The 27,968-nt window shown below is 44.4% G+C and overlaps 1 protein-coding gene across 2 annotated transcripts in view; it reads left to right on the top strand.

Annotated features, from left to right (window-relative positions):
- Positions 1–26,337, top strand: part of VPS39 (VPS39 subunit of HOPS complex) — a 61,239-nt gene extending 34,902 nt beyond the window's left edge. For both annotated transcript variants that reach the window (XM_012442319.2, XM_012442318.2), the window contains 17 exons: positions 317–437; positions 549–669; positions 5,019–5,148; positions 15,283–15,425; positions 17,868–18,011; positions 18,494–18,635; positions 18,762–18,848; positions 19,178–19,251; positions 19,586–19,684; positions 20,299–20,416; positions 20,921–21,049; positions 21,692–21,794; positions 22,023–22,068; positions 22,925–23,074; positions 23,241–23,375; positions 23,629–23,720; positions 24,578–26,337. In XM_012442319.2, coding sequence (XP_012297742.1) covers positions 317–437; positions 549–669; positions 5,019–5,148; positions 15,283–15,425; positions 17,868–18,011; positions 18,494–18,635; positions 18,762–18,848; positions 19,178–19,251; positions 19,586–19,684; positions 20,299–20,416; positions 20,921–21,049; positions 21,692–21,794; positions 22,023–22,068; positions 22,925–23,074; positions 23,241–23,375; positions 23,629–23,720; positions 24,578–24,653 — 1,910 coding nt within the window. In that variant the 3' untranslated portion in view covers positions 24,654–26,337. The remainder of the gene's footprint in view (positions 1–316; positions 438–548; positions 670–5,018; positions 5,149–15,282; positions 15,426–17,867; positions 18,012–18,493; positions 18,636–18,761; positions 18,849–19,177; positions 19,252–19,585; positions 19,685–20,298; positions 20,417–20,920; positions 21,050–21,691; positions 21,795–22,022; positions 22,069–22,924; positions 23,075–23,240; positions 23,376–23,628; positions 23,721–24,577) is intronic.
- The last annotated feature ends 1,631 nt before the right edge of the window (positions 26,338–27,968 follow it).

The raw sequence follows: 27,968 nt of genomic DNA, 5'->3' as shown, positions 1-27,968 counted from the left end.
AGCTGGTACTACAGGTGTGTGCCACCACACCTAATTTTTAAAAAAACGTTTTTGTTGAGGCAATGTCTCACTAAGTTGCCTAGGCTGGTCTCAAACTCCAGGTTTACACAAACTTCCCACCTCAACCTCCCAGGTTGCTGGGATTACAGACTAATTTTTTTTTTCTTTCTGAATCCAGTGTAAGATCCCAGCTTGATATTTGACTAGTGGACTTTTTGTTGATCCATTTAAATACATCTTAGAATAAGCAGCTGAAACAGTCCATAAACCCAAAGCCTTAGACCAGAACAACTACTTTATATGTTCTCCGTCACAGAGCACCAGCCTCCCTACATCATCGCAGTGTTGCCTCGATATGTGGAGATCCGAACATTTGAACCAAGGCTTCTGGTCCAAAGCATTGAATTGCAAAGGCCTCGTTTCATTACCTCAGGAGGGTAAGGAATTTCTTTCTTTACCATGGCTGCATATTTTCCCAAAGTTGTAAAGTCACCTGTGTCATCACAAAGCCTGTGATCTTTTGCTAATATTTTTACTCTTACCTCCAGATCAAACATTATCTATGTGGCCAGCAATCATTTTGTTTGGAGACTCATCCCTGTCCCCATGGCAACCCAAATCCAACAGCTTCTCCAGGACAAGCAATTTGAATTGGCTCTGCAGCTCGCAGTAAGTCTTGTTCCTGACTAATCTGCCTTCCTTATTGTTATTGAAAGTAGGTGATTTGGGTTTCAGTGTTCATATTTATTTTGGATTAGTAGAATAAGGACATAGCTGAAAGTCAGGGGCCTTGGATACTGGGTCTGACTCCACCATAAAATATCTATGTAACTCTAAGTGATTTTGCTTTTTCACTTTATCTGTCAAATGTAGAATGAATGTCAATTAGAGTAATAGTACCTTGTAGAATTAATGTGAGAGGCCAGGAGTGGTGGCTTATGCCTGTAATCCCAGCACTTTGGGAGGCCAACGCAGGTGGATCACCTGAGGTCAGGAGTTCAAAACCAGCTTGGCCAACATGGCAAAACGCTGTCTCTACTGAAACTACAAAAATTAGCTGGGTGTAGTGGCAGGCACCTGTAATCCCAGCTACTTGGGAAGCTGAGACAGGAGAATTGCTTGAACCTGGGAGGTGGAGGTTGCATTGAGCCAAGATCATACCACTGTACTCCAGCCTGGGTGACATAGCGAGACTCCATCTCAAAAAAAAAAAAAAATAGGATAATAAAATATTTAATATATATTGTATGGTCTTGAAAAATTAGACATAATGCAGACATTAAAGTAACCATCATAAATGTGTTGTTAGAGTCAAGTCGAATGCAACAACTAGAGGATCCCTCAAAATTCCTTTCAACAGTAGACTCCTATGTTTGGATAAGTAGGCTTTCTTTTGATATTCTGAAACTACTTCCAGTTATTGTATTCAGCCAGGCTGCAGTCTTATATTTATGATGCTTACTCTAATGTATGCAAGGGATCTTGTTCACAGCAAACCAGTGACTACCTCTTGTTCCAAAGATGCTCTCATTTTGAAGATTGATGTCAGAGTCTGTGTCTTGTTCTTTTAAACATCCTCAGTCATGATTATTGTCATCTGTAGGGGATGGATTTGCTTTTAGGAAACAACCAAAAGTCATTCTGAGCCTAACCTAGTTGTTAAGCCAGATATTGCTACTTTATGTATTTTTGTGTTTTTTTTTTTGTTTTTTGTTTTTTGTTTTTGAGACAGGGTCTCTGTCACCCAGGCTGAAGTGCAGTGATGCAGTCTTGGCTCACTGCAGCCTCAACCTCCTGGTCTCAAGTGATCAGCATCTCAGCCTCCTGTGTTGTTGGGACCACAAGCATATACCACCACACCCAGCTGATTTTTTTATTTTTTGTAGAAATTGGGTCTCACTTCATTTCCCAGGCTAGTCTTGAACTCCTGAGCTCAAGTGATCCTCCCGTCTCAGCCTCCCAAAGTGCTGGGATTATAGATGTGAGCCACTATGCCCAGCCTCAGATAGTGATACTTTAAAGTAGAGATTTTTATGAAGATAATAGTAATGAAACTGAATTTCTAGAGTGTCTTGTAAACTATTTCTGAAAGGAAAGCAATTTTTTAGAATGCAGCTACTTCTAGTTACCTATGGTGGCTACTCATGAAGAACATATTTACTTTGGATATATGTGTTCTGGACTTAAAAATCCAATCTTAATAGACATAGTTAATATTTCATAAAGATGATTGCTTTCTTGGAGCACTGAATTTCAGCATCTTACTGGTTTTTTTTTTTCTGTAGTCATGCATTGTCCTGTATTATTTTATTTTCATTTTAAAAAATAATACAATGAATGTCCATGTACTTACCGTCCTACCCAAGAACCATATCTTTTATAACTTGTTATAATCCTTCCAATCCCATCCCTCTGCCTCTCCTCCAGATGTAATCATTATCCTAAATTTTGTATTTATCATGACCTTCCTCTTACATATATATTTGAAATCTATATTTAATATATAAATATATGTTTAACATATATATTGTTTAATATATATTTGAAATATGTAATAAAGTCCTAGGATCAAGGGGAAAAAAAGAAAAATATATATATTTAATGATTAAACATGTATGTTTAATTTTTTACGTGTATTTAATATATAGAAGTAATGTATTTAGTTTTTGAACTTTATAAAAAGGTTATACGGTATGAAACTCCTTGGTCTATTTCTCTTAGCAGGAAGGTCTCAGAGTCTTTTCAGTGATCTTCCTAGTTCAGGTTGTTTAATCTCAGGTAAAGAAAATGGAAGTAGGTTCCTATTTTTTCTTCTCTTTTCTAGGCTCATACTTATTTTGTGCTCTGCCCTTTTTATGACCAAAAAAGGTTGATTGACATCATCTTAGTCCGGGAGGAAGCGATCTCTTTTTTTTTTTTTTGAGGTGGAGTCTCAGGCTGGAGTGCAGTGGTGTGATCTTGACTCACTGCAACCTCTGCCTCCTGGGTTCAAGTGATCTTCCTGCCTCAGCCTCCCGAGTAGCTGGGACTATAGGTGCATGCCATCACACTCAGCTATTTTTTATTTTTAGTAGAGACGGGGTTAACCATGTTGGCCAGGCTGGTCTTGAACTCCTCACCTCAGGTCATCTGCCTGCCTCAGCCTCCCAAAGTGCTGGGATTACAGATGTGAACCACTACACCTGGCTGTAACCTTTTATTTAAATAGAAAAGCAAACATACATGGAACTTTCAGAAGGAAATTACATACTAAACTTTAGCGTTGATAAGTCCCGAAGTCAAATATCAGAGAGGGACAGTTCACTGTGGGCTGGAAAAGGCAGCCTAAGGTTGGACATTTGAGTTGACCCTTTAAGAATATGCTAGATTAGGATCAAGAGCAGGAAATGAAGCATTACAGATGGAGAGGAAGTGAAGGAAGTGAAAAATGTGGCCGATGTCTATCACATTTGGAGCCTGTCCTAAATGGAGAAGGTGTGGAGTAAGTGTTTGGGACTCAGCTAGATGAGGAGGCTGGCACCAGGTTTTGGAAGCCTTTGAAGCACCAAGCAGGAGAGCTGAGACCAGGGACAGCCACATGTTGATGGCTTGGACTAGGGTGGCGGCAATAGGAAAAGAAAAGGAGGGAAATTGAGAGACATTTTGGAAGAAAATCTAGATTTTGTAAAGATTGGGTAAAGAGGTATAAGGGGAAAATGTTATGAGGAAGAAACAAAGCTGATAACAGCTCCATTTATTTAGCTTTTACTGAGAATAGACCTTTCCCAACTGTGCCAGCTATGCCAGATGTCTTTTATTCCTTGAGTACACTGTGCTCCCTCTGCCATCTTAGGGCTTTGCACATGTGCTGTCTCCCTTGCCAGGGACTACATGCTTCTCTTCCCCTCCCTGTCACCTGCCCAGCCACGCTTAGCTAACTCCAACTTATCCTTTTTATTTTTGAAACGGAGTTTCAGTCTTTATCACCCATGCTGGAATGGAGTGGCGTGATCTCGGCTCACTGCAACCTCCGCCTCCCAGGTTCCAGCGATTCTCCTTCCTTGGCCTCTAAAGTAGCTGGGATTACATACAGGCTTGTGCCACCACGCCTTGCTAATTTTTGTATTTTTAGTAGAGACAGGGTTTCACAATGTTGGCCAGGCTGGTCTCAATCTCCTGACCACATGTGATATGCTCGCATCGGTCTCCCAAAGTGCTGGGATTACAGGCGTGAGCCACCGTGTCTGATCCAGCTCATCCTTTATGTCTCAGTTTAGGTCCCTCTTGGAATCCATCCTGGACTCCCTGATTCAGACTGGATTGGGGACCCCTCCTGTTTTTAAACTCTAGACTTGATTTAGATTTGGCCAGTTTTTCTATTATTATCGTTTTTTCTGTTCCAGAATCAAATCCAGAAATCAGGTTGCATTTCATTATCATGTGTTCTTAGTGTCCTCTGGTCTGTGACATTTTATCTTTTCTTGTTTTTTTTTTTTGAGACGGAGTTTCGCTCTTGTTACCCAGGCTGGAGTGCAATGGTGCGATCTCGGCTCACTGCAACCTCCGCCTCCTGGGTTCAGGCAATTCTCCTGCCTCAGCCTCCTGAGTAGCTGGGATTACAGGCACGTGCCACCATGCCCAGCTAATTTTTGTATTTTTAGTAGAGACGGGGTTTCACCGTGTTGACCAGCATGGTCTCGATCTCTTGACCTCGTGATCCACCCACCTCGGCCTCCCAAAGTACTGGGATTACAGGCGTGAGCCACCGCGCCCGGCCTATCTTTTCTTGTTTTTAATGACCATGACAATTTTCAGGATTACCAGTTAGGCATCTCGTAGAAACCCTGTTGTGTTTTAATTGCTTAGTTACTTAGCAGTCTAACAGGTAGACTGTAAAGGCAGTCTGCAAAGTGGATATCATGTGGCTGTCCTGTACACTTTGGTGTCTGTAGCTCCTAGCTATTTCTCTAACATCAAGAACATACTGAACAAATATTTGTTTAATGTGGGACCTCTTACCTATTCTACTGTGTTAATAGGAAATGAAAGATGATTCCGACAGTGAAAAGCAGCAACAAATTCATCACATCAAGAACTTGTATGCCTTCAACCTCTTCTGCCAGAAGCGTTTTGATGAGTCCATGCAGGTCTTTGCTAAACTTGGCACAGGTAACAAGTGGTGAGGCCTTAGTATAAGGAACTAATGGAAGAGGGGAGCCTGAAAAGTATGGGGCGAAATGATCCCAGACTTCTGAGAATGGAGAAAGTTTGGGCTCAGCTAAATTGATCCTCATACCTAGCAAGATCCTGTGGGGTGACCACAGTGGTTACGTGTCTGTACTCCCAATCCTATGAATTTGGTCTTCTCAATAAATGTGGACTCCCAGTTTTCCAGTATGATATACCCTTGCCATTAGAGGAAGGTACCAGAAAGTCATTCAGTTCAACAAATGGGTATTTGATCAGCTAGTGTTTATTGGACACTGTTCTAGACCAAAGTCTTTGGATTAAACTGTTGACTATTTTTGAGAGCCAACACAAGGGCAGTGCCATGAAGCCCTTCCTTTTCTTAGTGTCCTGAAACCTCTAGACAGGAGTATAGTGGCAAGGAGCAGGTACCCTGGAGTGTGCCTGAGGTCTGGCAGAGTTACTTTCTGTGTTTCTGCTTTCTCCTCTGCCAAAAAGAATGATCATATTACTGCTTACCTTAGAGTGTTGCTGTAAGGATTCTATGAAGTGCTTCAAACAGTGGCACTTAACAAGTGTCTTGTAAGTGTTTGATGTTGTTAGTATTGAATTTCATTTCTGTATATTCCATTTTTGCTAATCTATATATACTTGGTTTGACTCTATTATCATACTAGTATCTCCTCTTTTCTCCTCTTCATTGCTTTGCCTTTTTTCCACCATTCCTCAACCTTGGCCAGTAATGAACTGTGGTAACTCCCTGTATCAGTTAAGATTCTTGGTTGTGAGCAATGGATACCAACTCTGGATTGTTTAAGTAGAATCTGGATAAATTAAGCAGGGTTTATTGGAATATTAGGGTAATGACAGTTAGAAGAACCCATAAAATTGATGGGAGATTAGGCTGGGGAATAGATGGAAATGAAGGGAGCTCTGGAGGCTCTCCCAACTGGAAAGAGGAAGCCAGACAGTGATCAGTTTATAGCCAGGACAGGCTGGGCCATCCTGCACTGGCATAGCCACCTCCTTAGCCATTGCCCCTGCCACTTCCCCTGTTATTGTATCCTTGATAAAAATTGCCCCCTACTAGTGTATTAGCTATCTAATGCTATCTAACAAATCTCCCCAAAACTGTATGGCTTAAAGTCACAATAATCACCTGTCTCTGTTAGTACTTGTTGGTCAGGAATTTAGGAAGGGGTCAGCTGCACTGTCCTTGCTTCAGGTCTCTCAGGCAGTTGCAGTTTTATGTCAACTGGGCTACTGTCATTTGAAGTCTGGACCAGGCTAGAAGATCCACTTCCAATCTGGCTCACTCATATGGCTGACAAGGTGGTGCTGGCTGGAGCTGGGGGCCTCAATTCTTGTCCAAGTGGGTCTTCAGAGCTGCTTGAGTGTCTTCATGCATAACAGCTGGCTCTTTCTAGAAAGAGTGTCCAAGAGACCTAGGTAGAAGCCTCAGTGCTTTTTGTGAATCTCACTCCTGCTATATTCTGTTGGTTTACAAGGGTCCTGCCAGGTTCAAGGCAAGGAAGTTCAGACTTCACCTCTTTTTTTTTTTTTTCCCGGACTCTTGCTCTGTCACCCAGGCTGGAGTGCAGTGGTACAATCTTGGCTCACTGCAACCTCCACCTCTTGGGTTCACGAGATTCTCCTGCCTCAGCCTCCCAAGTAGCTGGGATTACAGGTGTGTACCACCACACCTGGCTTATTATTATTATTATTATTTTTTATTTTACTTTAGGTGGATATTATATCTGGCATTTCTCCCCATGTTATCCCTCCCCACCCTTCCCTCCCTCCCCACCCCCCACTCTCTCTCCCCTATCCCCCCGCAACTGCCCCCAGCATGTGATGCTCCTCTCTTTGAGTCCACATGTTCTCGTTGTTCAACACCCACCTATGAGTGAGAACATACGGTGTTTGGCCTTCTGTTTTTATGTCAGTTTGCTGAGAATGATGGTTTCCAGATTCATCCAAGTCCCTACAAAGGACATGAACTCATCGTTTTTTATGGCTGCGTAGTATTCCATGGTATATATATACCACATTTTCTTTGTCCAGTCTGTCATTGATGGGCATTTGGTTTGGTTTCAGGTCTTTGCTATTGTAAACTGTGCTGCAATGAACATACATGTGCATGTGTCTTTATAGTAGAATGATTTATAGTTCTTTGGGTATATACCCAGTAATGGGATTGCTGGGTCAAATGAAATTTCTATTTCTAGATCCTTGAGAAATTGCCACACTGTCTTCCACATTGGTTGAACTAATTTATACTCCCACCAGCTGTGTAAGAGTGTTCCTATTTCTCCACATCCTCTCCAGGATCTGTTGTCTCCAGATTTTTTAATGATTGCCATTCTAACTGGCGTGAGATGATATCTCAGTGTGATTTTGATTTGCATTTTTCTAATGACCAGTGATGATGAGCATTTTTTCATGTTTGTCGGCCTCATATATGTCTTCTTTTGAAAAGTATCTGTTCATATCCTTTATCTACTTTTGAATGGGTTTTTTTTTTATTGTATATCTGTTTTAGTTCTTTGTAGGTTCTGGATATTAGCCTTTGTCTGATGGGTCGATTGCAAAAATTTTTTCCTATTCTGTTGGTTGCTGATTCAGTCTAATCATGGTTTATTTTGCTGTACAGAAGCTCTGGAGTTTAATTATATCCCATTTGTCTATCTTGGCTTTTATTGCCATTACTTTTGGTGTTTTAGTCATTAAATCCTTGCCTATGCCTATGTCCTGGATGGTTTTCTGTACATTTTCTTCTAGTATTTTTATGGTGTTAGGTTTTATGTTTAAATCTGTGATCTATCTGGAGTTAATTTTAGTGTAAGGTGACAGGTAGGTGTCCAGTTTCTGCTTTCTGCACATTGCTAGCCAGTTTTCCCAACACCATTTATTAAACATGGAGTCCTTTCCCCATTGCTTGTTTTTGCTGGGTTTGTCAAAGATCAGATGGTTGCAGATGTGTGGTGTTTCTTCTGGGGTCTCTGTTCTGTTCCATTGGTCTATGTCTCTTTTTTGGTACCAGTATCATGGTGTTTTGATTACTGTAGCCTCGTAGTATTGTTTGAAGTCCAGCAATGTGATGCCTCCCGCTTCATTCTTTTTGCTTAGGATTGTCTTGGCTATGCGGGGTCTTTTGTGATTCCATATGAAGTTTAAAATGGTTTTTTCCAGTTTTGTGAAGAAGGTCATTGGTAGCTTGATGGGGATAGCATTGAATCTATAGATTACTTTGGGCAGTATGGCCATTTTCACAATACTGATTCTTCCTAACCATGAGCATGGAATGTTTCTCCATCTGTTTGTGTCCTCTCTTATTTCATTGAGCAGTGGTTTGTAGTTCTTCTTGAAGAGGTCCTTTACATCCTTTGTTAGTTGTATTCTAGGTATTTTATTCTCTTTGTAGCAATTATGAATGGCAGTTCCCTCTTGATTTGGCTCTCTGTCTGTTATGGGTGTATAGGAATGCTTGTGATTTCTGCACATCGATTTTGTATCCTGAGACTTTGCTGAAGTTGCTTATCAGTTTGAGAAGATTTTGGGCTGAGACAATGGGGTCTTCTAGATATACAGTCATGTCATCTGCAAATAGAGACAGTTTGACTTCCTCCTTTCCTAATTGAATACCCTTTATTTCTTTTTCTTGCCTGATTGCTCTGGCTAGAACTTCCAATACTATGTTGAATAGGAGTGGTGAGAGAGGGCATCCTTGTCTAGTGCCTGATTTCAAAGGGAATGCTTCCAGTTTTTGCCCGTTCAGTATGATATTGGCTGTAGGTTTGTCATATATAGCTTTTATCATTTTATGATACATTATGTCAATACCTAGTTTATTGAGAGTTTTTAGCATGAAGGGCTGTTGAATTTTGTCAAAGGCCTTCTCTGCATCAATTGAGATAATCATGTGGTTTTTGTCTTTGGTTCCATTTATGTGATGGAGTACATTTATGGATTTGAGTATGTTGAACCAGCCTTGCATCCCCGGGATGAAGCCTACTTGGTCGTGATGGATAAGCTTCTTGATGTGCTGTTGCAATCTGTTTGCCAGTATTTTATTGAAGATTTTTGAGTCGATGTTCATCTTGGATATTGGCCTGAAGTTTTCTTTTTCAGTTGAGTCTGTGCCTGGTTTTGGTATCAGGATGATATTGGTCTCATAAAATGAGTTAGGGAGGATTCCCTCCTTTTGTATTGTTTGATACAGTTTCAGAAGGAATGGAACCAGCTCCTCTTTGTACGTCTGGTAGAATTCGGCTGTGAACCCGTCTGGACCTGGACTTGTTTTGGTTGGTAGGCTATTGATTGCTGCCCCTACTTCAGCCCTTGTTATTGGTCTATTCAGGGTTTCAACTTCCTCTTGGTTTAGTCTTGGTAGAGTACAAGTGTCTAGGAATTTATCCATTCCTTCTTGGTTTACTGGTTTATGTGAGTAGAGCTTTTTGTAATAATCTCTGATGGTAGTTTGTATTTCTGTGGGATCAGTGGTGATATCCCCTTTATCGTTTTTTATTGCATCTATTTGATTCTTCTCCCTTTTCTTTTTCATTAATCTGGCTAGCAGTCTGTCTATTTTATTGATCTTTTCAAAAAACCAGCTCCTGGATTTATTGATTTTTTGAAGGGTTTTTTGTGTCTCTGTCTCTTTCAGTTCTGCTCTGATCTTAGTTATTTCTTGTCTTCTGCTAGCTTTTGAGTTTTTTTTAATCTTGCTCCTCTAGCTCTTTCAATTTTGAAGATAGGATGTCGATCTTAGATGTTTCCTCTCTTCTCTGGTGGGCATTTATTGCTCTAAATTTTCCTGTCGACACTGTTTTAAAGGCGTCCCAGAGATTCTGGTAAATTGTGTCTTCATTCTAGTTGGTTTCGAAGAACATCTTTATTTCTGCCTTCATTTCATTGTTTATCCGGTTGACACACAGAAGCAAGTTGTTCAGTTTCCAAGTGGTTGTGCAGGTTTTAGTGTGTTTCTTGGTCCTGAGTTCTAGTCTGATTACGCTGTGGTCTGATAGACTGTTATGATTTCTGTTCTTTTGCATTTGCTGAGGAGTGATTTGCTTCCAATGATGTGGTTCAATTTTAGAGTAAGTGCAATGTGGTGCTGAGAAAAATGTATATTCTGTGGATTTGGGGTGGAGCATTCTGTATATGTCTATTAGGTCCACTTGGTCCAGCTCTGCATTCAAGTCCTGGATATCCTTGTTAATTTTCTGTCTCATTGATCTTGATCTGTCTAATATTGACAGTGGAGTGTTGAAGTTTCCCACTGTTATTGTGTGGGAATCTAAATCTTGTTTTAGGTCTTTAAGAACTTGCTTTATGTATCTGGGTGCTCCTGTGTTGGGGGCGTATATATTTAGGATAGTTAGCTCTTCCTGTTGGATTGATCCTTTTACCATTATGTAGTGTCCTTCTTTGTCTCTTTTGATTTTTGTTGGTTTGAAGTCCATTTTATCAGAGACTAACTAGGATTGCTACCCCTGCTTTTTTTTTCGCTCTCCATTTGCTTGGTAAATCTTCTTCCATCCCTTTATTTTGAGTCTATGTGTATCCTTGTATGTGAGATGGGTTTCCTGAATACAGCACACCGACGGGTTCTGATTTTTTATTCAGTTTGCCAGTCTGTGTCTTTTGATTGGGGCGTTTAGGCCATTTACATTCAATATTAATATTGTTATGTGTGAATTTGATCCTGCCATTTTGTTACTGGTTGGTTTTCTTTCCCATTAGTTGACTCGTTTTCTTCATTGCATTTTTAGTCTTTACCAACTGGTTTGCTTTTGCAGTGACTGGTAGTTGTTCATTTCCGTGCTTAGTGTTTCTTTCAGGAGCTCTTGTAGGGCAGGTTTGGTGGTGACAAAAATCTCTCAATAATTGCTTGTCTGTAAAGGATTTTATTTCTTCTTCACTTACAAAGCTTAGTTTGGCTGGATATGAGATTCTGGGTTGAAAGTTCTTTTCTTTAAGGATGTTGAATATTGGCTCCCACTCTCTTCTGGCTTGTAGGGTTTCTATCGAGAGATCTGCTGTAAGTCTGATTTGCTTCCCTCTGTGGGTGACCTGACCTTTATCTTTGGCTGCCCTTAGCATTTTTTCCTTCATTTCAACTCTGGTGAATCTGACCATTATGTGCCTTGGGGCTGCTCTTCTTGAGGAATATTTTTGTGGAGTCCTCTGTATTTCTTGAATTTGAAATTTGGACTGCCTTGCTAGGCTTGGGAAGTTCTCCTGGATAATATCCTGGAGCGTGTTTTCCAGCTTGGATTCATTATTTCCATCATATTCAGGTACACCAATCAAGTGTAGATTAGGTCTTTTCACATAATCCGATATTTCTTGGAGGCTCTGTTCATTTCTTTTCACTCTTTTTTCTCTTGTCTTGCCTTCTCTTTTTATTTCATTGAGTTGATCTTCAGTCTCTGATATCCTTTCTTCTGCTTGATTGATTCAGCTATCAAAACTTGTATTTGCTTCGTGTAGTTCTCGTGCTGTGTTTTTTAACTCCATCAAGTCGTTTATGTTCTTCTCTAAGCTGGTTATTCTAGTTATCATTTCGTCTAACCTTTTTTCAAGGTTTTGGTTTCTTTGCATTGAGTTAGAATGTGTTCCTTTAGCTCTGAAAAGTTTGTTATTATGCACCTTCTGAAGCCTGTTTCTGTCAATTCGTCGCATTCCTTGGTCAAGTTGTGATCCTGTATTGTTCAGGAGTTGTGATCCCTTGAAGGAGAAGAGGTGTTCTGGTCTTTGATGGTTTCATCTTTTTTGCGCTGGTTTTTTCCCATCTTTGTGGATCTACTTGGCTTACAGCTCCCTCTCCCTCTGGGCGGGGGGAGGGGGCGATAGCTCCATCTGCAGGCTCTTATTCAGCTCCATGCTTATAATTCCTGGCGCTTGACTGGCAAAGATCCCCTGTTCTGTGTATTGCTGAGGCTTTGGGGGAAGCGCTATATCTGGACCAGAGTGTCAGAGAGGGGGCCTCCGACTCGCAGGTCAGAGGCACTTTCTGGGTGAAGCAGCACCCCTCCCCGCCTCGGTCTGCCCTGAGTGGGTTTTGCTCGCCATGGGACCAGACCCGTTGAAATGCACCTGGTACCTCAGTTGGAGCTAGGAGATCTCTGGAGTTCTGTGTCTCTCTCGCTGGGTGTTGTGCACTGAAGTTGTGTCTAATCGGCCATCTTGGATCTTCTCTCCAGACTTCACCTCTTGATGGAGGTGTGTCATGTTACCTAAGAGAAGCACATAGGATGGGATATATGCTATATGTTGGTGTGTACCACACTGCTTGTCATCTTTGCATGATTTCCTCCAGATCAGGGGAATCTGATTAGCCAGGATTAGGTCATGGTCTGACCCCCAGACTCTACCAGGGGTGGAGAAAGAGGTTTGGTTCCCCTCTGCTTCTGAACGCAAAGGTAGGTCCCTAGAGCTGTCCTCCTGCCAAGACTCCACATAGTCTGGAAGAGAGAACTTGCCCTTCCTTATATGAAGCACCTAGAGTAGGCAGATTCATGGAGACCACAAGTAAAGTAGAGGTTCCAGGGGCTGGAATGGAGGGAGAATAAGGAGTAATTGTTTAATGTTGGATACAGAGTTTCAGTTTGAGATGATAGAAAAGTTCTGGAGATGGATGGTAGTGATGGTTGCACAATAGTGCGAATATATTTAATGCCACTGAATCATATGCTTACAAATGGTTAAAAGGATAAATATTGTGACATGTATATTTTACCATACATAGACACACAGATTGTTGGATGAGTTGAAGGAGCAGAAGACAGGGGTCCGCTACTGGACATTGATTTTCTTGGCACATCCCTGTGATCCAGAGGTCACCAAGGTGCTGCTGCTTCCACTGCCTATGCCCTGCAGCAACCTCAGTTCCCACAGAGCTGGTGACTGGGTGCAGGCTGCTATATCCAGGCAGGTGCCTCTACAGAATGGCAGAGCTGATAACCAGACACTGGAAATGCTGAGTCTGGCTACACACACTCATGAGTTGAAAGAGGGAGGCTTCCATCTCACTATCAGTTTCCAAATCTCATATCCTGTTTCTGGGTGGAACTAGATTTTCACTTAGAAACCTGACTGCTAGGGAGTTTAAGAAAAGTAGTTTTCAGTTTTATAGCCCCTGTGGGCAGAAGAGAAAATAGAAAGGAGTAGAAATGGATGCTAAGTGACGATTGACCATAAACAATAGTGTTCTACAGTATTGATACACTATAAATTATATAATCAGTTAACCAATCCCCAGTAGCAATGAGGATATGTTGGCTACTTAGAGCTTTTTGCTGTTACAGTCTAGGAGTGGACAGGTGTGGTGGCTCATGCCTATAATCCTAGTATTTTGGGGAGACCAAAGAGAAAGGATTGCTTGAGTCCAGGAGTTTGAGACAAGCCTAGGGCAACATAGTGAAACCTCGTCTTTACAAATAATTTTTTTTTTTTTTTTTGAGACGGAGTTTCGCTCTTGTTACCCAGGCTGGAGTGCAATGGCGCGATCTCGGCTCACCGCAACCTCCGCCTCCTGGGTTCAGGCAATTCTCCTGCCTCAGCCTCCTGAGTAGCTGCGATTACAGGCACGCACCACCATGCCCAGCTAATTTTTTGTATTAGTAGAGACGGGGTTTCACCATGTTTACCAGGATGGTCTCGATCTCTTGACCTCGTGATCCACCCGCCTTGGCCTCCCAAAGTGCTGGGATTACAGGCTTGAGCCACCGCGCCCGGCACAAATAATTTAAAAATAATTAGCTGGCAGGGTGGTGCATGCCTGTAGACCCAGCTACTTGGGAGGCTGAGGCAGGAGGAGTGCTTGAGCCAGGAGATCAAGACGACAAGAAGCCAAGATTGTGCCACTGCACTCCATATCCAGCCTGGGAGACAGAGCAAAACCCTGTCTCAAAAAAAAAAAAAAAAAATCTGTGTGCATCAGTGAGAATATAATAAATTCTAAGATAGAAGGAAAATGTCACCTCTGACATTTTTAATGTGTACCATTTTGATTCTTAATGTAGCAGAACATTTTCCCACTTTTTTGTATTCTCTTGTCAGTTGGTCTTGTCTTTTGGTCATTTATCAAATGAAGTCTTACATTTTATTATCAATTTGTGTGCATTTGTTTTATCTAATCAACATATTATCCTGTTTTTAAAAATTATTTTGAGACAGGGTCTCACTCTTGCCCAGCTGGAGTACAGTGGCACGATCACAGCTCACTGCCTCCTTGACCTCCTGGGCTCCAGCAATCTTCCCCCCTCAGCCTCCCAAGTGGCTGGATACATGCACGTGCCACCACGCCCAGCTAATTTAAAAAATTTTTTGTAGACATGGGTCTCACTATGCTGTCCAGTCTTATAATCAACAAATTAGCCTCTTGCCATATATACTACAAATATATTCTCTAGCCTGTTGTCTGGGTTTTTTTTTTTTAGTAATTTTTTAAATATAAATTTTGTATCAAGTTTCTTGATCTCTTCTACTTCAATGTCAGCATTTTTCCTTAGAAATGTTTTATTCTCGGCCAGGCATGGTGGCTCACACCTGTAATCCTACCACTTTGGGAGGCTGAGGCGGTCAGATCACAAGGTCAGGAGATTGAGACCATCCTGGCTAACACGGTGAAACCCCATCTCTACTAAAAATACAAAAAATTAGCCAGGCATGGTGGTGGTCACCTGTAGTCCCAGCTACTTGGGAGACTGAGGCAGGAGAATTGCCTGAACCCAGGAGGCGGAGGTTGTAGTGAGCTGAGATCATGCCACTGCACAGCTTGGGCAACAGACAAAGACTCTGTCTCAAAACAAACAAAAAAAAATTTTTATTCTCTACTTTTAGAGACTTGATAAATATTCAATTCTAATTCTTTGTGTCTGTGTATTTGAATACAGAGTCATGCCATTTTTGTGCTGTTTTAGTGAATTTTAACATGTATAAAAAGTGCTCAGATCATAAGTCTACAGTTCATTGAATGTTTATGAACTGAGTCTTTTTTTTTTTTTTAATCAGTCTGGAACTTATTTTGCTATAGTAATAGTCTCGTTTTATTTTATCCGTAAATTGTTAGGCTCCTTTCCAGGGGAATCATGTTTACCTTCCATATAGATCCCACCCATGTGATGGGCCTGTACCCTGACCTGCTGCCCACAGACTACAGGAAGCAGTTGCAGTATCCCAACCCATTGCCTGTGCTCTCGGGGGCTGAACTGGAGAAGGCGCACTTAGCTCTAATTGACTACCTGACACAGGTAGGTATAATACAGAATGCGTGAGAGTTTGCCTGGGAGTGTCACTACTTGTTTCTCAATGGCAAGGAATTGAGGGCCTTCTCTAATGCCAAGACAGTCCATAAATGAATGCTCTAGGAAGTCTGCCTGGGGTAAGGTTTCTTTCTGCCAATTCTTCTAACTTAACAGTACCATTGAGGTGGGGTTTTTCTGCCAAATCTTAATTCATAGTAAATTCACACTAAGATGTTATAGGAACTAAAAAAGGTAAATTTTAATTGATAGAGGAGTACAAGTTTTTTTTAAAACAAACTTTCTGTAACATACATGGTTTTAGGGAAAATGCCTCCTATACATGGAACCACTTGGAAAACACACAAAAAAGGACAAAGCAGAAATACAAATTTCCTGTAACTCTACAACCAGAACATAAGAAACTAACATTTTAGTGTTGTCCTTCTAGACTTTTATATCTATCAATTAGCTTTTGTGTATTTACTTCTTGGTTTATTTATTGCAAATGGATATCAAATTAGATATTGTTTTATAGCTTACTTAAAAAAAATTTAGCCATATACTGAGAAAGTCCTTCCTTGTCAATACATACTCTTCTATAACATGTTTTTTAGGGAGGTATTTAGATTTAAATTTTTTTATGATTTACTGTTATAGACACGTAAGTTAAATTTTTTTAAGTCAGCACTAAAACCAACATCTCCATTGAAGCCTCTTAACCCCAGATTTCTGTCATAGAAGGCTATTGTTTATTTCCTGTGTACCCATTCAGAATCAGAGGCCTTACTGATATTTTTTCCTCTCAAGTGTTCTGCAGACCTTTCTAAGGGGTCTCCAGAATGCTCCAGCATAGGCACTGAGAAATATTGCTGTGGGCTGGGTGCGGTGGCTCATGCCTGTATTCCCAGCACTTTGGGAGGCCAAGATGGGAAATCACCTGAGGTCAGGAGTTCGAGACCATCCTGGCCAACATGGCAAAACTCCGACTCTACTAAAAATACAAAAATTGGCTGGGCCTGGTAGCCTGTACCTGTAATCCCAGCTACTCAGAAGGCTGAGGCAGGAGAATCACTTGAACCCAGAAGGTGGACGTTTCAGTGAGCTGAGATTGTGCCACTGCACTCCAGCCTTGGTTACAGAGCAAGACTCTGTCTGAAAAAAAAAAGTATTGCTGGAAAAATTGTCATGCCGCTTTCCACTTTCTGCCTCTGGGTCAGTGAATGCCTGCAGGTCTGATCAGGCATGGGTGGCCTTGGTCCTTCCTTGACATTGGGCTCCAGGGGTACCCTCCTGGGGCTGGCAGTCTGCAAGGAGCACACAAACTTGCCATTGCCTATACCCTGCACAACGCTGTGCCAAGTACAAACGATTCCTGGGAATAGTATCTCCCAAAGCCTGTAGCATTGTGGAAGACCCTCCACTGCCAATGTCTTTGTCGTAGGAAGGTGAGCACACATTCTTTCCTGGCCTTCTTCACTGACACTGGGAATGCATGAAGTAACTGACACTAGTCTTGTGCCAGAGAGATGGCATAGCAAGACCATGGGCTTTGCCACACTCAAGAGAATACATACTGAATGAAGTTCTAGGATAGGCAGAAACTCATTTCCAAGGATTAAAAGCAGATCAGTGGATGGGATTGTTTGGGAGCAGCACAAGGAACTTTCTGGAGTGATAGAAATGTTACCTTCCTTCACTGAGGTGGTGGTTACATGCATGTGCCCAGCTGTCAAAATGCATCTGATGGTACAATTTAAAAGGTTATATTTTATTGTAAGTTACACCTCAATAAGGTAATTTTTGTTTTTGAGATCAAGTCTCACTCTGTCGCCCAAGCTAGAGTGGCATGATCTCGGCTCTCTGCAACCTCTGCCTCCTGGGTTCAAGCAATTCTCCTGCCTCAGCCTCCTGAGTAGCTGGAATTACAGGTGCATGCCACCATGCCAAGCTAATTTTTGCATTTTTAGTAGTGACAGGGTTTCATCATGTTGGTCGGGCTGGTATCGAACTCCTGACCTCATGATCTGCCCGCCTCAGCCTCCCAAAGTGCTGGGATTACAGGTGTGAGCCACTGTGCCCGGCCAAGATTGACTTCTTAAAAAATGAAAGAACATGAGATTTGGAGTCAGACCCCAGTTTCAATCCTGCCCTGCCCCTTATGTAGCAGCTGACATCTGTGCCTTGGGTTCCTCACCTATAAAATAAGGATGATATTATCTGCACTTGTTCTAGGTTTAAGATGGTATATATGAAGTGCTTGGCATGGTACCTAGTCTGTAGTAAATATTCAATAAATAATTATTATTGTCTCTGGCAGTTTGGCAGTGCTAAAAATCAAATCGAGATCAGGCCAATAGGCATGAGCTGATTTGGAGGTATTCAGAATTACCCACTAGCCCAGGTGACAAAGGAAGACTTAGTCCTGGCCTTAACCCCTGACCTTTGCAGAAACGAAGTCAACTGGTAAAGAAGCTGAATGACTCTGATCACCAGTCAAGCACCTCCCCACTCATGGAAGGCACTCCCACCATCAAATCCAAGAAGAAGCTGCTACAAATCATCGACACCACCCTGCTCAAGTGCTATCTCCATGTGAGTTACCTGAGCGCTCAGGTGCCACAATTCCCCCTGACAGTCTGGGAAAGTCAAAGGGAGTGCTAGACCCTGGGGGATCTGCCACTAGTAAGAGTGAAGTCATCGATTCTGGAAACCATATAGACTTCTCCTGATGCCTTGAGTCTCTTGGAATTAAGAGGATAAGGCAAGATATTGATGCAAAATTGTACAGTGGGTTCATCTTCTCTGGTCGGATTGCAGTTAGTGCTACAAAGTCAGCTGGGACAGTATTTCCTTCAAGAAGTTCTGTCCCTCTTCTCCCTCACAGAACGTTAAAACACATTGTGCAAAGGGTCATAAATGCGCTAAAAGCCACCACCTGCTGTCCTGAAAGAGGGTTGTCTGCTTTCTCTTGCTTGTGCTACATCCCTGCCCTTTCAGCGTGGAGCAGGCCTACACTAGGGAAGGTTGGGGCTTCCTAGGAAGCAGTTTCCACTGAAGTCCTGCTCTTTCTGCAGACAAATGTGGCCCTGGTGGCACCCTTGCTACGCCTGGAGAACAATCACTGCCACATTGAGGAGAGCGAGCACGTGCTGAAGAAGGCTCACAAGTACAGTGAGCTGATCATTCTGTATGAGAAGAAGGGGCTCCACGAGAAAGGTGGGGTGGAGGTGGTTCCTTGGATCTGGGAGGGGCTGTTATACATGGCAGGGGAAATTGGCTGGGATATGACAAATCTCCTGTGGGGAAAAGGCTCATGACCTTGTTCTTGGATTTGGTGGCCAGCTCTGCAGGTGCTTGTGGACCAGTCCAAGAAAGCCAACTCCCCTCTGAAAGGCCACGAGAGGACAGTGCAGTATCTGCAGCATCTGGGTAAGTCCACCTTTTGAAAGGCGTGGGAAAGCGCTCCTGTTCAAATGACCTGGTTCCCTCCATTTCTGATTCTGGTTGGTTGCTCCCCTCCCTCCCATGCTTGTGTTCACTCAATTTCATTCCTCCGGATGGCATAAAAATCCTTAGGTGGTTGACCTATGACAGCCCCCTGGTATGTAGCCAACCCAGTAGGGCCAGCAGCCCTGAATGGCTCATGCTTGAGCTATCTTTTCAGGAAAATTAATTCTGGGGCAGCCTGCCCACCTGCCTTCCCAGTGCCACTGGCAGGGTGGGCCTCAACTGCTGACAAATCCTGCTTTTCCCTCTAGGCACAGAAAACCTGCATTTGATTTTCTCCTACTCAGTGTGGGTGCTGAGAGACTTCCCAGAAGATGGCCTGAAGGTGAGCCACGGGAGTCTCTTGGATTGATCTGGTACCACACTTGGTCCTGATTGCACCTGGGACAGCAGTGGATGGAGAGGAGAGTGGATTCGTGCATCTGTCCTCTTTGGTGTTTGAAAGGGTACACTAGGAAGCGTGAGGCAGTGCTGTAGTTGGTAGAAAGAGCCTTGCACAGGCATGAGGAGGCCTGCGCCTCATCTGACATGCCTGCAAATGTCTTCTCGTGCCCCTTCCCCTCCTAAAGTCTGTTTGATCCCTGTGCTCACATGCCCGTGTGTTTGGTGGGACTGCAGTCAGATGGTTCTGCTGCTAGAACTCAGGTTCATTCTGACAGATATTTACTGAAGATCTCCCGGAGGTGGAGTCTCTGCCACGTGATCGAGTCCTCGGCTTCTTAATAGAGAATTTTAAGGGTCTGGCTATTCCTTATCTGGTAAGGTATTTTTTGGTCCGCACTAAAAAGCCTTAAACCCAGGATCCAGGACTGCATGGTTCAGTTATTGGGCTGCTCAGATTTGAGATTTATGTCACTTGGGGATTGGAAAGATGAGGGTTATTTCAGCTTCCTCTGAAGAAAATGATCCCAGTAGACCAAGCTGGAAATGTTACTTTTGATGCTACCTACCAAATCTAGGTAAAATACAGAGATTTTTTTTACCTAGATGATGTTTTAGAAAAAAAAAAAATTCTAAAGCCACATTTGTACAACCAAACTCAACAGTGACCACAGGACAGTCAAATAGGCTTAAGTACCAGCGTGCAAAATTAAACCATAATTACATGGGTCGATGTGAGAGTTTGGAGGATTATGGGATGAAACTAATACAAAGGAGTTTAGACTAGAAATTGAGAAGACAGTTCCTGACATTACTGGGTCGCATTGTAAAACTTCCCGGTGGTTTTAGACAAGCTGCCTCTTTGTAATCTTTGAAGCCTGATTAGGGGATAATAGAAAGGACCTGTTGGGCCTTAAAAATGTGAGGGAGACTGGGAGACCAGGTCACAGCCTGGAGAATGCCAGTGACAAAGACCTACATCTTGCTTCAGGAACACATCATCCACGTTTGGGAGGAGACAGGCTCTCGGTTCCACAACTGCCTGATCCAGCTGTACTGTGAGAAGGTGCAAGGTCTGATGAAGGAGTATCTCCTGTCCTTCCCTGCAGGTACCAGTTCTCTTAGGAAGCCAGCGGCCCCAGGCCTTAGAGGAGAGCACAGACCCAGGTGCCACATGTGGTGGGGGTAAGCAGGCCACCCTGTTCTCTGCCGAGGTGAGCAGAAGTTATGAAGAGGAGCCAGGGGAACTAAGTGACACAGGCCTTGCACATGAGACTCAGGAGCTCTCGTCTGGGTCCTGGCATCTCTGTCTCAGAGTCATCCCTGGGGGAGGGTGGAAGGAACAGATCTGTGTGCAAGGTGACAGTTGTACTGATAAGAAACAGGTTTGCCCACAGAGTATATCTCTATTCAGCTTATTTTTTTAACTTTAAGCTGATGTTTTAGGGCCACATAGAGACTATGAATGAAAAGAAATTAGTATGGAAGCCACCCTGGAGGCCCTTTCTGGTCATGTGGTGACGTCCTTGAACCCCATTCCCTTCATTTTTCTTGATGACCCCACATTGCCACCTGGCAGCGTCCTTTCATACTGAATTTGGTTTCCCTTAAAGGCAAAACCCCAGTCCCAGCTGGAGAGGAAGAGGGTGAGCTGGGAGAATACCGGCAAAAGCTCCTCATGTTCTTGGAGATTTCCAGCTACTACGATCCAGGCCGGCTCATCTGTGATTTTCCCTTTGATGGTGAGTGTCTGGCTTAGGGCCAGAAACCACTTTAGCTGAAGGTTGTACAAAGACTGATCCACCCCTTTAATTGTTGTTCCTCAACTCTCTGCAAAAGTTGGGCCTGGAAAAACCAGGTGTTTCAGGCCAGTGCTCCTGTTTCTTCCCCTCTGAAGACTCAATTTTGTACCATGACTAAGAAAAGTCTCCTTCCTGGATATGAGCCACATGCTAATTGATAGCCAGGTTGCAACCTGTTTTTTGCTTCAGAGCATGTTCTTGGCCAAGTTCGTCATTCAGAGGTTTTGTAATCTGGCATAATTTGTCCGATGTATAAGCTCTGTGAGAGCTGAGAGCAAGCATTTGCTCATCTTACCTGAACTACCTGGCATGTTGTAGGTGGTTAAGTACTTGGCTGCTGAATAAATATTCTTACCCAGTTTATATGTGATCGCCAAAAAGATGGGATAAAGTACTGCCTAAAATAGCTCCCTTCCCCTTTTTTAAACTTCAGTCATTTTCTCCTTGAAGAAAAACCCAAGCAATAAGAATCCTGTCTTTGTCCCTTTTATATTGCCCTGTGTCCATTCTTCTGACAGCATAGCCCTCACCTTGTGCTTGCGTGATGGTGGCAGTGGGTCCTCATATTCCTTTTCCTCCTAGGCCTCTTAGAAGAACGAGCTCTACTGTTGGGGCGCATGGGGAAACATGAACAAGCTCTTTTCATTTATGTCCACATCTTGAAGGATACAAGGATGGCTGAGGAGTAAGTTTGCCCCACCATCCCACCTCCTAACCAGTCTAGAAGCAGGCTCTGCAGAGAGCTGAGAGCTAAGAAAGCCATCTCCCCATCCTCTGCTGCAGAAGCAAGAATCTCCTCTGTCCCAGCCCCCGGTTTTGGCTGTGGTTAGGCTGCTCAAGCAGGCTGCATGCACAGCCAGCCTCTCATCTAGATGTGCCCCTCACCACCTGCTCATCACTTTCTCCCTTGCAGGTACTGCCACAAACACTATGACCAAAACAAAGATGGCAACAAAGATGTGAGTAGTGGCCCTGACCCAGGAAATGTGTGTGCATACCTCACCCCATCAGTTTGGCCAGAGGGGGCACTAATATGAGTGGCAGAATAAGATAGGGCGCTGATTGATCCTGCATGTGTGTATTGAGGGAGAGCAGGGGACCATTCATCCTGGTGTGCTTGGGGAAGTTCCGGCACACATCTGTTGTCATCCCTGTGATTATTAATGGCTCTCCTATCTCTACTCTCAGGAGTCTTGATTTGTATAATAAATGATAAGGTCCACCTGTTGAGCAGGAACCTGTCATGGTTCTGATGTACTTACTATATCTCGAATACACATTGACCTGTCAATGTCTAGAGACATTTTCGATTGTTGGGACTGAGGGCAGGTGTGCTGCCAGAATCCAGGGGGTAGAGGCCAAAGATGCTGCTAAACAATGCACGGGACCACCCCCAAACCAAGAATCATCCAGCCCCGAATGTGCATTGAGATTGAGAAACCCTGTGGTACTGGCGCCAGTAGGAAACGCAGCATCTCACCTGAGGTTATCCCCACCTGGAAAAATGTGGACAGGATCTCAGCTTTTAAAGCCAAAGGAAATGAGGAATCTTTTTGAATTATTTTACAGTGGTAGCATTTTGTAAATGGTGTAATGGTCAACAAGTACAAGGCATTTGTTTTTTTCTCTCAGGGAAAAAGCAATCCTTAATTAACATCTTCGGTTGCCTGTTTGACCTTACCAATTTTAAAAGGTGAAAATAACAAGTTTTAAATGCTCAGTGATAGGCGAGCCCCTCGAATCTTTAGTGCTCAGGGCTGGGGGTTCTGGGAGGGCTGCTGCCAGCCTGATGTGGCTCATGTCTCTCTGAGACAGGTATATCTGTCCCTGCTTCGGATGTACCTGTCACCCCCCAGCATTCACTGCCTGGGGCCAATCAAGCTGGAACTGCTGGAGCCAAAGGCCAACCTCCAGGCTGCCCTGCAGGTCCTCGAGCTGCACCACAGCAAACTGGACACCACCAAGGTCAGGAGTTGTTCCCAGGGAAGTGGAGGGCATTTACAGGGAGCACCAAATGAGAAGAGGAAATGCGGAAAGGGACTAGGGTCCAAGAGCTCCATGGCTGCAGACATTTCTTCATTCTCACTCCTCTTCCATCTCACGCAGTCTCTATCTCTGTTCCTGCCCCTAGGCCCTCAACCTTCTGCCAGCAAACACTCAGATCAATGACATACGCATCTTCCTGGAAAAGGTCTTGGAAGAAAATGCACAAAAGAAACGGTTCAATCAAGTGCTCAAGAACCTTCTCCATGCGGAATTCCTGAGGGTATGGGCTTCCAAACTCTAGGGCGGGCTTTTAATTTTTAGTACGTGACAGTGTCCACGTGTTCCCTTCCGACCAAGGCAGAGCCTGTACAGTGCAGCTCAAGTTGATCCTGTAGCCAGCTTGACATTGAATTGCCACTGTTCTAAGCAGAAGAATCTGTGAAGACTGAAAAGAGGAAACAGTGCTGGCCTCTGCCTCCTCTTTCTGGGTGCCACACCATGGAACTTCTTCCTCAGTCCCCCTGTTCTTCCAGGTCCAGGAAGAGCGGATTTTACACCAGCAGGTGAAGTGCATCATCACAGAGGAGAAGGTGTGCATGGTGTGTAAGAAGAAGATTGGGAACAGGTGAGCCTCCTCCACAGCTGTGCAGCATCTGGGCTCTGTGGAGGGTTCCCCAGCAGGTAGACAATGCTCAGGTTGGATTTCTGCCCTTTAACCGGTGAGGAGAACATGCTGTTGGCTGTCCTGACAGCTCTTAGTTCTTGAGCCTTCAGAGAGCAGCCTGTGCTATCTATTGGGGGTGGGCTTTGAGAATGTAAAGACCTGCAATGTATGGTATGGAGCTGTTGGATTCTTGTCCAAAAAGCTCTTCCCCTCTGGAAGCCAGAAACTGATATAGCGGGTGCCCGAGAGATGTAGGTCAGCAGAAAGTTCTTATATTTTAAAGAAGAGCCAGTGAAGGAAGAAAAAGATCTTTCAAGCTACTACACTGTGACTTGAGTAGGATCCTGAGCCAGCCTCATACTGTGTTAAGACATATACTCTCATTAGTCCCCTTTTCTTCAAAGGAGAGTGATTTGTCCCTTTTCTTTTGTAGCTGGAAAAATCTTTTTCTTTAGAAAGACAACTCACTGTCCTTTTTAGAATTATCCTGAAACCTGTTTCGGTGAACATTGTCGGCTCTCAGTGAGCCATTGCTGAGCTTTGGGCTGGTGCACTGCCTATCTTTATTATGCCGTGTGTTTTGCATAATAAAAAATACCCCATGCACTCTAACTGTGCACCTCATCCTGTTGGGTTATTTGACAGAGATGATGGCTGCAGAAATCCAGAGCCACTCAGGGCAGGCTGTTCTTTGAGGTCTGGGTGGGCTGCTTCTGGGATAGCCTCTAGCAATGTGCCTCTTCTTTAAGAGGTGCCACTGGCACAGAAGTGGTCATTTAGAGGCAGTCCTCACTCCTAAGCCATTTTCTTCACTGCAGTGCATTTGCAAGATACCCTAATGGAGTGGTCGTGCACTACTTCTGTTCCAAAGAGGTAAACCCAGCTGACACTTGAGCCCAGCATCCTGGGGATCCAGCAGATGGACAGCTTGGCTCTCCCAGAGAGGTGAAGGAGCGCCTGGCCTTAGGAATCCTGGCTGCCACCACCACAGGGCTCCCGATTTGGACACTACTGGCTGTCTTGTGCCCTGGAACAACTCTGAATTCATTAGACTCATGGTCTGGCATTGCCAGCTTTTTAATGGGAAAGAGATTAGTTATACTTTATACCTTTATGCTGTGGGCAATTCCAGAGAATTCGGTATCTGCTTGGACAGGAGGAGGTGCACCGTCTTGCCTTTGCATACCAGTCACCTGCAAAAGGAAGCTTGTCAAAAATGTTTGTAACCATGGTGTTGTTCTTCAAGGGCTTTTCTATTGAGATAAGTGCACGATTTCACAAGGACCGCTCAGCATGGCTCACTGGAGAGTTCCATGAGAGAATAGTGCTGAAGCTTCTGGCCACATGGACCCGACGGCTCGCGTTGTGTGTAGCGTGTTATGTCCCCAGGGTAGCCATGCCCTGTTAGTTTTCAGTCTCCTTTTCTTTCTCACCATGTATCACTCCCCTCACTGCCCTATGCAGGCTTTCTCTCCCACTTCCCTGACTCTGGGAATAATGATATTTAAGCAAGGTAAGATGAGAAGCTAGGGGAAGACTCAGTTCCTTGGAATACAGTGAGTTGATTGTCGAGTTTGTTGTAAATAGATCCTCTTTGGCCATTCTCTGCCTAGGAAAGGCCCTGCATCCCTCTCCTCAGGCCAGGCTGAGTGTGATGGCAGCTCCTGAGGATGGGCCTGCCCTGTCTGGGGTATATGTGATCTCTAGACACATGTTCCCGCAGTGGTCCCTACTCCAGCTTCGCTCACCAGACACTCAGGTGGGCTGGCTTAGTCTGTGAGTGGCGACTTCGTGCTCTGGGCCCGTTCTCTTTTTTCCAGCCAGTTTCTGTTCACTTGCCTCACAGCCTGTCCTGGCCGTCGCTCCCCAGCTTTGTTTGGCAGCGGTGTGGCAGGAGGATTGTGCTGGGATAGTGCAGGAAGGTGGGTCCCAGCAACACGCAGGGGATGAGTGGAGCGAGAACTGACAATGATGTGATGCCGAGTGTTCTTGAGAGGTTACAGGCATAGCAGAGGACGCGGGGGCAGGAACAGCAGCACGCCGGTTTAAAAATAACTCACCGCCAAACCTGGGGAGCAGTGTCGGGGATCCTGACAGATGTGCGGGGGCTGGAGTTTCAGGCACTGCAGGCTGAGGACACACAGGGTCAGTGGTCCTGCCAGCAGTGTGTGGTGCCACGTCCCGACTGGCCATACCCACACAGAAGCAGTGCTGCCCGGGGCCTTGTCCGGGCCAGCTCGGACTCTGCTTCCTCCAGGAGCAGCAAGGAAGCACTGGGCTGCCTCCCTGGAGAGCAGGAACTTGCCCTGCTACATGAGCCCTGCCTTCCTGGCCAGCTGTGCTTATATCTTCCATTCTCACGAACTGTGTTTGAAGCAATAGAATAAAGAATGTGTGTTTTCTTTCCTGGTATACATACACGACCCCATACTCCCAAACTCCATTCTTTCTTCCCTCAACTCTCTGCCCTCCACAGAGTTCTGGAGAAGGCTGGAGATGAAAGCTTTGTAGTGAGGACTGATAAAGATCTCATCAGTGCCCCTCATAATCAACCTAATAAAGCAAGAAAACAAGCCTGTCTGGGTCTCTTATTTCCCCCTCCTGTGGAGTTCGATGAAAATAATGAAAAGATAGTAATTTAGTAAAGAATCTAGAAAAATAAGCCAATTAGTGACTAAGAAAAAATGAATATAACGCTTGCATTACAAACATCACCCCATGCCACCTGGTACAGGTGAGTTGACAGCACAGATACAGAACATTGCCGTCATTACAGAATTCTACCGGACACACTGGAGCTCCAGGAGATCCAAGTGTCTTCCCCTCACATAGTAGGGCCTAGGGCCTTTTCCTACAGACCATGATGACTGGAAGGAATTGGGATGGAGGGACGCAGGGGTGTTTGGGAAGTGGAGAAGTGTTGGTTCCTTTTGACCAAGTCCAAAGAGAAAATGTAGTCCTTGTCTCCGTCACATCTGGCACTAGGGACAATGACTTTATTGTGCAGTTGGGCCGATGACTTCCAGAAGAGGGTGGGACAGCCCAGAAAGCACATCAGTTGGGAGCCAGGGCCCTAGCCTGTTTCCGTCCTAAGCTAGATCTGTGCCTTCTCATATGGATCCACGGGTCCCCTGCACACATTCACAAGGATCACCAAGGGTGCCAGATTCTCATTTCTTAGACCCCGGCCAGGTCTTGGCTTCACAATCCAAATTAAATACACAGGCCCTTGGTTGTGGCCTGGTCATTGGCAGTCACACATCCCTTTTCGGGGGGAGTTTCTGGTCTGACCTTGCCCATTTGGTTCATTTTGGAGTTGAATCATATCTTTTTTGGATGTTGCATATTTTAGCCTGCGACTCTAAGCCTTGGGAAGAGTGGAGGTGACTGAATTTTAGTTGAGGGACAGAAATTTTCTCACCTCCCACAGTTCATGGCCCCAGAGATCCTCACTCTTCCTGGAGACTGTGCCTAGCTTGGCCACCTGCTGGTTGTGGTGCACAGAAGAGCCTCCGATGGCCAAAGAGCACGATGAAGGCTGTATCTCTAGTCGCTGAAGGACAGGCAGACTTGTTTTTTGCCTGTCTTTACTTATACTCCCTACCCCTATGCCGGTCTGTGCCTGGACCCCGTTCACTGACCCAGGAAGTGGGCCTGGGCAGAAGCCACAGGGAATCATGAGACTAAATTTCTCCGGGATGTGGATGGGCCTGCCTCACCTTTGTGTTCCTGGACCTAGCACAGATCTGGTACCCACCAGGCTCTTGATGTTTGGAGAATTAATGAGTGTGGTCAGGAGAGATTAGAAACATCTTTGAGCCCTGATGAAACACTGAACCAGAGATTTCTAGGCTTCTGCTCAAGATCCGCGGGGAAGGTGGGACTTGAACTGTAGCTAGTTTTGGGCCTTTTCCACAGCTGGAGGAGACTAGTCCCTGATTTGCACTTGCCAGCTGATCTCTGGGCCAGCTGTGCCAGCCTCACTTAGAGTTCTTGTTGGAAATGGCTCCGGTGTCTATTTTTCACAAACAGCCCAGTGATAACCAGGGGGTTAGCAAACGAGTGCTGACCAGAGACTCCGAGAGCCTTTTGGAGAGGGACTGAGCTGCCTCCTGCCTGGGAAAATTAGGCTCCAGTCACTTCCTGGAGCATATCAAACCCCACCTCCAGCAGGGCATCCAGCCTGAGTCCTCTGCAGAGCAGGCAGCT

This window comes from Aotus nancymaae, unplaced genomic scaffold (assembly GCF_030222135.1).
Source record: "Aotus nancymaae isolate 86718 unplaced genomic scaffold, 86718_ANA_hifiasm-v0.15.2.pri h1tg000062l, whole genome shotgun sequence".
NCBI lineage: Eukaryota > Metazoa > Chordata > Mammalia > Primates > Aotidae > Aotus > Aotus nancymaae.
The sequence above is the reverse complement of the archived record's forward strand: the minus strand, read 5'-3'. Positions and strand labels throughout refer to the sequence as shown.